Source organism: Haplochromis burtoni, unplaced genomic scaffold (assembly GCF_018398535.1).
Source record: "Haplochromis burtoni strain Fernald_Lab_line unplaced genomic scaffold, NCSU_Asbu1 Contig_44, whole genome shotgun sequence".
In the NCBI taxonomy this organism is placed as follows: Eukaryota; Metazoa; Chordata; class Actinopteri; order Cichliformes; family Cichlidae; genus Haplochromis; species Haplochromis burtoni.
The window spans coordinates 2184054-2196116 of record NW_024582405.1 but is presented as its reverse complement, the minus strand read 5'-3'; the positions used below and the strand labels follow the sequence as shown (position 1 = coordinate 2196116).

The window sequence follows — 12063 nt, the reverse complement described above, 5'->3', positions numbered from 1 at the left end:
CAACCCGACCACGTTCAAAAAGGGAACTTAATTTTGTTTTTGCCATCAGAACATCATAACAGTGTGACTATCAGACAGAAAATGAAAATGAATCCATATTTTTGCACAGATTTGTCGAAATGTCCTTTGTCGAAATGGCAAATCTGTAATTGATGTTATATAAAAATGCTATCATTAGTCTCATTATATATGAGTTTATTAATCAAGGCTAAACCATTTAGATCTGTATCTATAAATTACATAATAATAAGGCATAATGCTTTATAAATGAAGTATTCACCATTATCTCACTAATGCTTAATACAGTGCGGTTATGTGTATGTTTCAGTGTATAACTACCATCGGGTTAGATATTTAGCGAGGGATTGCAGATGAAAAGAAATAACAGTGTTTATTAATCTACACTGTGCCTGTTAAAAATAAACAAATAAAAATCAAAATATGTAATGTAATATAACAAAGTAAGGAATTTTTTTTAAATATTCATTTTACACTTTAGACTTTCAATCTGAGTACTTCGGGTGTTTAAGTTGACAGTGAAGTTTTTATCTATTTCTTGACATCCATAATTAAAGCTGACTACCAAACACAAATGACAGGACAAGCAACACCACTGTTCTTCGTGAGTCAAAGCCAAACTGTGTGATGGCGTGAAAGTTGGAAACTAAACCTGGCCCCTCCCTCTTCTGCATAAAATTTAAATTCCTCAGAAAGAAAACCACCTGCGTTCAGCAAAAACAATCAGGAAGATGTTGCAGAAACAGCTTGGAACAGTCAGAATAACAAAGCAGCCAAGCCTTATGGTATTAATTACTCATAGAACAAGAGTTACGTCTGGTATCTCACAGCCTCAATGGATGTTTACACTGCACACGTCATTACCACTGTTTTGGCTAATGTGGCTGATTCCAGAGATATTTTTATATTTCTGCCCAAATCTGTAAATGTCTGCTGGGAAACAACCAGGGACACTGTTTATGACTGTTTCTCTAACACACATAAGTTTGGCCATAAACACACTCTGCTGGTCCATCCCCTGCAGCTATTTTTAACCTAAAGTCAACACAGCACCCAGTTTAATGACTCTGCTGGATTCCAGTCTATTTTACTCCTGTCCTGGTACAGCACTTACTACACAATAACACTGATATGAAATTGAAATATTATTTTGATAAGTCCAAGAAAATAACTCGATCACAAATATACAAATCAAACTGAAGCCAAATTAACATCTTATTGTAGCTGACTTTGTGCATCAAGATCATGGAATCCAGTTTTCCATAGCAAAACTGCATCAATCACAGCTAGAAGATGTTCCTGGTATCAAAACATAGGTAAAAAATAATGGAAAATGTCCAATTTAACTTCGGCTAAAACATCCTTCCAAAAAAAATCCTGGAAGCAGTGGTCTAAATCAGTTCAAAAAGATAATCACTTTTGGAAGTCGTATGTGCAATGGCCCATAACAGTATTTCTTAAAGACACACACAAACTGATCCACTAATATAACAACCTTCTGGTGTGTGCTGAGAGTTTGTTATGTGTGAACACATAATGACAATAAAGGATACTTCTTCTTCTTCTTCTTCTTCTTCTTCTGGGTAAAGATAATTGCAAGAAATTTAAGTTTGCAGCTCACCTCTCCAGGTAGAACGATGATTTATGCTCAGTTGAGATGCTTTTGGCCCATCACATGCTGTTCTGAACAGTGCTGAAAGGACAGAAGGAAAAGGTGAAGGAAGGAGTTGTGGAGCAGGATTGTTGGGTCTGCAGTTGCCATGCAACAATGAAGTTGGGCTGTTGCTGCTGTGTTTGTTTATGGTGTAAAAATAAACATGTTTTCACATTAGAAATGCTATTTGTCTTCCCTGTGTCCTTTCATCACACTTGTTACTTATTTTCCTCCCTTTCCTCCTGTCACTTTCACTTTCTTTTTCATACTTCTTTGTCATTTACCTTCCTGTTTTCTTACTGACATTCATATCTCTATTTCAATCACCCTCCATGCTTAATTAGTTGTTATTGTTACCTGGAATAACCTCTCCTCTCCTCTTCTCCCCTTCTCTCTTTTCCTCTCAGCCAATCTTCCAAACTTGGTCATGTTATTCGTTCTGCCGCCAAACACGGAGCTTTAAACAACATCCATCACACAGGAGTGGGCTCTGGACTTTACTCTGTTTCTATTTTAACTGGACTCGCTCAGACAGCAGCCATGGCTCGCTGCAGGAGCTACTTGCGAGGACTTGCTATCTGTGTCACTGTGTTGCTACTGGTAAGCACACTGCTAATTGTTAACTGCATGTTTGTGTGGGCTGTCGGAGGTGATTGGATCTTTAAAAAAATGAAAAATTTAAAAAGGTAATCTTAAAAAATTCTAATTGTCTAAAATCTTAATCTATTATTTTTGAAATACACAGTGTGTCATTCAGGTGTTGATTACATGTGCTAATTAATGAATTTCAATGTAACTACAGTCTTGTAAACAGAAGGTGAAAAGCAGAAACAGTGTGTTTGTTTTTAACTTTTTTTCTTTTACTTATAATTTTGTAGACATGTAATTATTTTGCGTTGAGCACGTACAAAATTTAGTTTCATTTTGGGTTTAAATACATATTTGTGATAATTGTGGAAATAACTAGCAACTGTTTTCTGGTAGCAGGTGCAAGATTATATTTGTCTAATTTTTGGCAACTATTATATGTTGCGTTTAAATCCAATCAATCTTTATTTATAAAGCACTTTAAAATACCCAGCACAGGACCAAAGTGCTGTACATTAAATATGTTAAGAACAATAAAATAAAACAAAACAATAAAAATAAAACACATAATACATAAAAATTAAAGCAGCCCTATATTTAAAACGAGAGAAAACAGCATAGAATCAACTTTTTTTCTTGTTTTTTTTGGGTGAAGTATTTGTTTTCATGTATTCTTAATACTTATCTAAACATTAAAATATTTTAGGTGCTGTGTTATGTTGCCACAATCTTGCACTGTGTGGTACTCAAAAAGATTTTCTTTTATTTAAAGTAAACATTTAGTCTTGATTTAATCTTTTTACGAATAAATCTCTCTTCACTACACTAAAACACTAAAATAATGTGGAGGTCTTTTAGAACCTTCACTTTTTAAGTTCATAAGAGGAAGGAAGGAGGCAGGGGACTAGGGAGTGTCATAACCACGGTCTAGGACGAAACAACAAAGATCCATGAGTACATCAGGAAGATGGCCTCACAACTGATAGTGTGCTTAGTGAATACCTCAGGCAGCAGAAACCAGAGAAAGGAGAGGAGCAAGAAGAGGAACCATCAGGACAAGCCCCTGCATGGTATGTACCACCAGGAGATAGAAGAAGTGGCTGATATCAAGAAATCCAACTGGTGGTTAAACAAAGCTGGACTGAAAGATAGCACAGAGCCACTAACCATGGCAGCACAGGAAAAAGCACTAAACTTGCAATATAAAATCTCTTTTCCTTAATTTACTGTTGTTTATTCACTCATTTGTTCTTCATATATTGCCATCGTGTTTCCCCCCTTTGCCTTGAGTCAATGATTTTATCTGCTTTTTTATTCCTCCTGTTGTACTTCCCAACTTCTCTTCAACACCTGCAATCAAATTTAATGCCTAAAATGACAATCTGTGGTATGATTACAGCAGCTTTTGTTGCCAGTTTGCAATAAATAGAGATTATTTCACAAACACTCCAACATGGGAATTTCTTTCCTGTTTCCTGCTTCGTTAAGTGCATATATATAATATATAATAATATATAATTATATATATTATATATGTGTGTTAATCTATATGTGTATATATATTTAATACACCATCACAATACATTATATATAATATATATATATATATACTATAAATAATATATAGTAATATATATATATATATATATATATCTATAGTGTGTTGTGTGTGTTGGTGTTGGTATATACATATATACATTTTGCATCTCTGTGGTTGTGAATGCTGGGGCTCAAACTCAGGAGCTTACTTGGTGCTCCACTAAGTTTAAACAACATCTAGAAATAATAGAAATAAATGTGTGAGTGTTTTTATTGTTTTGTTCTGTTCATTTAAACTGCGTAAGACAAGTTGCAGAGAGAATATTCACTAAGTAAGCCAACAGAGGCTGGGAATGTGGAAGTCAAAGAATGAGACAACCATGAGTGTTTAAGGTGTAGTTGGACTGTTTTGGAAAGTTTCAACTTGCTGACTGTGAGACAGATTACATTTGTGATATAAAGCTGTCAGAGTTCCCAGTCTCTCTGGGGAAGAGAAGGCATTTCACAGGAATGTTTCTGCTGTTAAAGACTTCCTGATCTGTGAACCCAACCAACAGCCACTTTTGTGTAAACCAGTTTGAGTCATTGCCTTTTACTATTTTTATTCTTTATCCATTTTTATTATGCAGGTGTCTGGGTTTGTGATGATTGGTGCTGCTTTTTCCCCCATTGATGATATACCTGTTGCAGAGGTAAAATGGGATTTTTTTGACCACACTTTTTTATACAAGAATCAACTACGTAGTGAAACAGCTCTAATTTCACATTATATTTCCTCAGACTCACAGTTGACATTTTATAACACAACTTCTACTTTCTTGTAAGATTCTGGTGCATACATTATCCACAATGCAACTGTGAGCCTGCCACTTGTAATGTAGCTTGGACTCTAGCACTGATAGGAAGAAGATAGATCGATAGATAGATAGATAGATAGATAGATAGATAGATAGATAGATAGATAGATAGATAGATAGATAGATAGATAGATAGATACATACATACATACATACATACATACATACATACATACATACATACATACATACATACATACATACATACAAATCAACGTGTATGACTTCCAAAGTTCTTTCTATTTTTTGCTAAAAACAGACTATGGTTAAATAAAGGCATATTTGAATATATATAATAATTATAATAATATAATTGTGTATTGCTGTGCTGTTATTAGTCACTGCATTTAGTAGTTATTTTATACATTTTCATTTTTACATATTTTATCTTTTATATTATTGCTAAATAGTACCCATCACCCGTCATTTGGTTATAGTTTGCTTCCAAGTAGCCAGACCTTCTTGAAGTCTTTAGAGTGGTCTTTAATATAGTTTTCCAGGATTTCTGAGGGTCTTTCAAAGTTTTCTTTGGACACTGGCTGCTTTATCCTCACTTTCCTTCCAGCCAGTATACTTGACAATTTTAGAGGATTGATTTCTTTTTTTAGCCACAGAAAACCAACTTAAGAATAATTCAAGCACAAAAAGGCACCTAACTCAAACAATGAATCAGTGTTATGTGACAATCAACTTCACCAATAAATTAATTTTCAGTAGCATCTTCAAGCACTTCATTACCAGAAGTGTGTCACAAACATGTCACTTTTTCCTATTTCTTTTGTTGAATCTCTAAAAATGCCAAAGATGGCACAGTTTAATAGACATAAAATGGTATTTTTGCACCAACAAGGTGATTCCCAGAGAGCTAACAGCTGAAAACTTGGCATATCTCAACATGGTGTGCTATGTGTCCTTAAGATATCTGAGGAACCTGGACAAGGAGTGGACAAAAGAAGTGGCAGGCCTAAAGACTAACAACAGCAGATGAATGGTATCTCAAAGTCATGTCCTAAATAGGAAAAGGACTTGCAAGGATCTGGCACAAAATCTAAAAGATGCATCTGGACCTTCTGCTCCACACTGCAGCACAAGTGTGTGAATGTGTGTGAATGGGTGAATGACTCTATGTCGTGTAAAACACTTTGGGGTCCTTAGCGACTAAGTAAAGCGCTATACAAATACAGGCCATACCATTTACCATTTCTGCTGATCCTTTTCATTGCCTCATTAGAAATGGTCTCAGATACTGTTCTGCATATTCAATAGTTATTATTATAAATATTTGTTATTTATTCCTTTTGTTTAGGTTGAATAAAATATATTTGTTATCTGACGTTCTCTCTTTCAGTTGTTTGACCAGCTGTCCATTAGTAATGGCTTACTGGTCCTGCAGGTGTTTGGTCCACTCACAATGGTTTTGTCTGTTCTGGGCATATCTGCTGCCTCTTTGGACTACAAATCTTTGCTGTTGGTGGTGAGTAACACAAATTCATACATGTGTTTGTTAAAATAAGATAAGATAAGATAAGATAAGATAAGATAAGATAAGATAAGATAAGATAAGATAAGATAAAATAAACTTTATTAGTCCTACGCATGGGAAATTTGTTTTGTTAAAGCAGTAAAGCAGATAAGATAAGATAAAATAAATTTGTACATTTTTTCTATGTACAAAGTTGCATAGAAAAAATAGAGAACAAACACTGGAATAAGATATCCATAAGATACTGTACACAATAAAATAGAATAAAATAAAATACTATATGCAATCGAATAAAATAGAATACAAATGCTATATACAATTGAGTATAATACAACGATGCCAGAAAAAGAGTAATGCACTTAGTGTTGTTGCTATTGCACATGTGTGGATGTGTGTGTTTGGTCAGTTGAAGTCTTTGTTGTGGAGTCTGACAGCAGTGGTGAGGAAAGACCTGCAAAATCTCTCCGTCCCACACCGTGGGTGCTGCAGCCTGCCACTGAAGGAGCTGCTCAGTGCTGTCAGAGTCTCCTGCATGGGGTGAGAGATGTTGTCCAACAGGGATGACAGCTTAGCCACCATTCTCCTGTCACTCTCCACTTCCACTGAGTCCAGAGCGCATCCTAGAACAGAGCTGGCCCTTCTGATCAGCCTGTTCAGTCTCTTCCTGTCCCCAGCAGAGATGTTGCCGCCCCAGCAGACCACACCATAAAAGATAGCTGAGGCCACCACAGAGTCATAGAAGGTCTTCAGGAGTGGGCTCTTCACTCCAAAAGTTCAAATGTAGCATCTTTGTGAGGATCCTAGCTGATACAACTATTCCCAACCCCTAATCCCTAATTGCATATATACGAAAACATAATTTTAACCCAAATTCTAAAGCTAAGTTTGAAGCTGCTGTCCCTAAATGAGGCTGGCCCCCAAATGCCCCTGTGTTCCAAAAATGTCCTCACTACAAAGGTTATTGGTCCAAAGTGGTCCCCTAAAAAGTACACATACAAGTACAAACACACACACTAGAGTAGTGGCATTAACCTGTAATCTTTTTTCCAGTTTTCTGCTCTGACATTTGTGGAGTTTGTGGCACTAATGATTGTTGCCTCACCCCTGGTTCAGGTTCAAGCTCAGGTAACTACCTGTTCGTTTCACTTACTGTGTTTTTATACAGTCCTTGCTTTCTTGTCACCAGTGCCCCCTGGAGGTATGCAATGACTATGAAATATGAAACCATTATCTTTGGGCTGTAAACTGACTAAATAAGAAAGTAATACAGATGAAAGTTAATTACTCTTAAAACTCTGCTTGTGTTTGTTTTTGTGTATCACTCTTCAAACGTTTATATTATTTACTGTAGATGGACTTTGCCGTGGATGAATTGTTTCTCAATGTGACACCCCTACACAAAGCAGCAGCTGACATCCAGAAAGAATTAAATAAGCTTCAGACGTCGGTAAGTGAAACAAAGAAAAAAAAATAAGGATAAAGAAATGAAAAAGTGATATAACTTTTTAGTTTTTCCTGTTGTCCTGTTGTCATAGCAACAACTATGACCTAATTTTATAGACATATATGACCTGAATGAGTAATTCAACACCAAGACTAATGATAACCTTGAGCTTTAACTGATGATAATATTTGTGTGTTTTCAAGGACTCCTGTTGTGGTTTGAGGAAATTTGAAGACTGGGATAATCAGCTTCCTTTTTCCTGTATCTGCACACCTCCTACAACCACCTATACCAGTGAGTCAAGGTATGTTAAGACTGGATTTTAGATAGATTAGCTGAATATTGAATTGTAGAGTCATTTTTTATCAAATTTTTTAAAATAATTTCTATTTCATACGTTTAGAAAATGTGTAATTTGCTTGAGTTTTTAGCTGTATTTCAGAATAAGGTAGGGTACACCCTACAATATAGGGTCACAACAACAGAGGCAACTGTTGTTGTGATTTGCCACTGTATAAATAAAATTTAAATGAACTGAATATTTAAGTTTAATACATTTTTAAATTATTTAGCTGTCGATCAACGTCCCTACCCTTACCTATGGTAAAGAGCTGTGGGTAGTGACCACTCCCCCTGCGGCCCGGCCCCAGCGGAAGAAGATGGATGGATGGGTTGTCTTGGCTCTTAAATTTTGGCTTTCTGTTTTTGCCCACAGATCTCAGCCTGGTAATTCCAGCTCATATGAGCCTTGTGTGATGGTGGGAAGTAACCAGCAGTTTGTGCACTCCAAGGTAAATATTTGCTTCAGGGTTTTCTTCTTCTTCTTCTATCATTAATTTTCACACAGTTCTACTATTTCCTCAGCATCTTTCTTTCTACAATTCTCCAGTGTTTTCTCCCTTTCTCTGGTTATTTTTTCTTTTTTCTTGCTCTCCTTTACTAGTTTTCCTGATTATCCTTTTTTCTTATGTTTTGTTCTATTTTACTATTTTCTATTATACTTTTAAATTTACATTTTCCATCTTCCCACTGTACATATTCGATCCAGTGGCAGTCTGGTTTAATCTTTCTATTCTTTAGTTCAGTTAATCTTTTATAATGTTGTTTAGTTATAAAGACAAACAGAAGCAAATAAACGCAAAGGGAAATTTGACTTATGTACGCCAAAAACAGACGTTTTTTTAATCATGTTGATTCTTCACCTTTATATTTTTGGCAGCCCTGTGGTCCCATCCTAAAGAGCTACCTGAGTTTCCCAGTCAAGCTCAGAATAGGAATCATTTCAGCTTTCGCCACCATTGCAGTAAGAAAAAAAACACTCAGTTTTTTTTTATCTTGAAAAGAGAACAAACTCCAGCTGCTTGAAGAAATTAACAAATGCATGAATGCAAAAATTCTAAAATCTAAAAGTTACGATGATTGTAGATATGTTTGCATGATTGAGAAAGAGGCTATATGGTTGTTCTATACCCATATAAACGTGGTTTATATGGGTATAGAAGGATTAGAGGAGAAATTTAAGTTCATAGAAGTTCCCAAGACATGAATTTTAATTTCTGGAAATGTCTAGTTTATATATGTGCTTGTCTAGAATTTCTGGAAGAGTTTCTCTGATAGTGTCCATCCATTCTAAAACACTGGAAGTTTCAAGAAAAGCTTTTACTCTATGATTTCATTGCAAAATTGATTGTTTGGAAACAGGTTGACCCTAATGGTCCACCTGTGCAATCGCCTTGCAATCAAAATCGTTTGCTCAGATTCAGGGTGTTACACAGAAATTTGATTTCAGTCTCAAACAGCCAAAAGTGCAACAAGAAAAAGTCACCAGGCAACCACTGATTTTTCCCTTTTGCAAGGCAATTGCAGTGCAATTTTTACTGTGATGAATAATGATGTATAAAATATTATACACAGTGTGTGTGTGTGTGTGTGTGTGTGTGTGTGTGTGTGTGTGTGTGTGTGTGTGTGTGTGTGTGTTGCAGATAACAGCCATTGCTCTGTGTCTTGCTTTGGGTCTGGAGAAATACTGGAAGAAGCCTCCAGTTGAAACTACAGTCGACGATTACGACAGAGTGAAATACCAACCTAAACCTTCCCTCACCTGACCTCAACGATACTAATGCGCTTCCACTCTCTGGGCTTCTGGTGCTGATGAGATGGTCCAGAATGAACACATGGTGCTTTATCGAGCTGTTGCCTGAAAATGCTAATTTGGTGTATATGGTGTAAAACATTTCCTTCTTGAAATGTTCATCTTGTGTTTGATGGAAGGGGATCAAAACAATAGATACTTAAACTTTTCATTGTAGCAAAATACCTTCATGTATTCAGTAGCAGAAGCAAATTTCTAACAGCAGCATCCTGATGGCATCAGCTTTAACCACTACAGCTGCTTCCCATATCAACATGGAAATTTCTGTTACTGTTTAAACATGCTTCTGGTATCTAGTTAGCACAAAGCAGGTGCCATCATTAATCATTAATCTTTAGCAGCAAACTTGTGTTTTTGCAGAATGACAGTCTTTTATGGGCATAATCATTGTTTTTTGGAGGAAAATCTAAAGGATGTTAGTCTGTTTTAGACATTTTTTAAAAATAAATTGGCAATCGCTCTATTTGCAAAAACTAAAATAGAAAGTCTGGGTTTTTGGGTCTACAATCAGTTATAAATAATTATTTTAGTCTTTTAGCTCCATTCAGAGGACTGCTTTAGGACTGTTTTGCAAATGCCTCTGGACAAATTGCCACCATTTTCAGAACAATCACAGTAACAGAGGTTGTAACGGCTCTCGTGGATCTGCTCCATATTAATTCTGATTGGTTGTAAAACTACATTTTTTGGGGTAGGCAAATGTTATTACAGGAGCATATTTAAACAGTGGCTTATTTGTCTTGTCTCACAACTATTTAATGGAACTTGTGACCAGTGTTGGTCAAGTTACCTGAAAAAAGTAATCAGAAACTAATTACTGATTACTTCCCCCAAAAAGTAATCCTGTTACTTTACTGATTACTTATTTTCAAAAGTAATTAATTACTTAGTTACTTAGTTACTTTTTAAAAACACAATTTACAACCTGAAGAGGTGATAAAGCGATAGATCTTTCAGCCCAATTCTACTTTTTCTACATAATCCATCATACAAAATGTAATCAAATGGAAAAGTCTCCTTTTTTTAACTTGTTTTATCAGTTTTAATCTTTTAACTTTATGCATCAAGTAAAAATTAAATTATATGCACCATTCTCTGACTTGAAGAAATTAGTTTAACATTTAAACCTATTTTCTGCACATTCCAGCACAAAAAATAAAATATTTTTTGTGTTTACACTCAGTCTTTCAAATAGATGCAAGTAAAACACAGCAGAAAATAAATAAAGTCAAAGACTAGCGGTCCTTTTGTTCTATTTTCACCTGTAAAGCAGGACTCGGGTAGGCGGAGGTTTACCCTGGTGCAGGTGTGCCGCAGCCATCAGTGGAAGAATCCGCGAGTTTCTCTGTGAATTTCCCATTACGTGGTAGCGCACTCGGTGCTTGCTTTGAAGTTTAGGGTTTTTTTCGCTGTAAAAAGAAGTTTTCTTCCCACGCACAACGGACACTAATGTTTTTGTCACTTTTTACGGAATCAAACTCAAAGTAAGGTCAGTACTTCCACGCTTTAAACGCTGCATGCTCATACTCTCTCCCGTACTCGATATATTATCCATTGTTGATCTGCACACAGCTGTTGTCACGAACGTCGCACTCGCTTACGTCATTGTCATGAGACATTCTCGCAAAAAAATCACGGTTTTAGTAACGCAGTAATGCAGCGTTCCTACAGGAAAGTAACAGTAATCTAATTACTGTTTTTGCGAGAGTAATCCCTTACTTTACTCGTTACTTTAAAACAGTAACGGGTTACTGCCCATCTCTGCTTGTGACACATTAATAAGTCTCTAACAGACTATAATATTTTTACTTTCATTTAACGGTATGCGCTAGGTGTAAGTTTCTTTTCTCTGTATTTCAGCAGATGTTTGAAAACGTTCTCCACTTGTGGTATTTATGTGATGTTTGCAAAATCAGTGCCAGTAACACCATCAGCTGTACTGAAAGACTACTGGGGCACAAACATACCTCTAAATAAGGAGGCAGATGCTAAAAACAGCTTTTTTTTCAATATTTGAAGAGTGATTATTATTATTATTATTATTATTATTATTATTATTATTATTATTTCCAGTATGCATGAGTTCTCTCCTACTCGCCTGATAGCCTGCATCATCTGTGTTTGGCATTTCAAGCTGCAACCTGAAGATGGCAGCGATGGACATTTTGCAGCAAGTCAATATGTGGGTGGTGTGCTTTGTAAAATTTAATTCTTAAATCTGAACTTGTTTCTAATCATCTTCAGTGACTAAAACCCTCAAGGAAAAAAGTTTGAAAGTAAAATGTTAATTCCACATGGAAACATTTCTTTATAAAGAACATTACCACA

General features: G+C 35.8%; 1 protein-coding gene across 3 annotated transcripts; it reads left to right on the top strand.

The window, feature by feature from the left end:
• Window positions 1-1911: 1911 nt before the first annotated feature.
• LOC102300264 lies at window positions 1912-10035 on the top strand. 3 transcript variants are annotated; one of them, XM_005921065.3, is made up of 9 exons: window positions 1917-2272; window positions 4429-4491; window positions 6005-6130; window positions 7190-7264; window positions 7491-7586; window positions 7787-7887; window positions 8299-8374; window positions 8803-8886; window positions 9566-10035. In XM_005921065.3, the coding sequence occupies exons 1-9, from the start codon at window positions 2213-2215 to the stop codon at window positions 9686-9688; spliced, it is 804 nt and encodes a 267-aa protein (XP_005921127.1). In that variant the 5' UTR covers window positions 1917-2212; the 3' UTR covers window positions 9689-10035. The 3 variants fall into 3 exon arrangements, with proteins under 3 accessions (XP_042076118.1, XP_005921128.1, XP_005921127.1); XM_042220184.1 differs by lacking the exon at window positions 8803-8886 and having other exon boundaries at window positions 1912-2272; XM_005921066.3 differs by lacking the exon at window positions 4429-4491 and having other exon boundaries at window positions 1915-2272.
• Window positions 10036-12063: the final 2028 nt, after the last annotated feature.

Bases quoted from the DNA above. Each gene is read 5' to 3' on its own strand.
- LOC102300264 (XM_005921065.3), top strand. From the start codon at position 2,213: ATGGCTCGCTGCAGGAGCTACTTGCGAGGACTTGCTATCTGTGTCACT. The intron at 6,131-7,189 runs GTGAGTAACACA...TCTTTTTTCCAG, and splicing joins ACAAATCTTTGCTGTTGGTG to TTTTCTGCTCTGACATTTGT. The intron at 7,888-8,298 runs GTATGTTAAGAC...TTTTGCCCACAG, and splicing joins ACCTATACCAGTGAGTCAAG to ATCTCAGCCTGGTAATTCCA.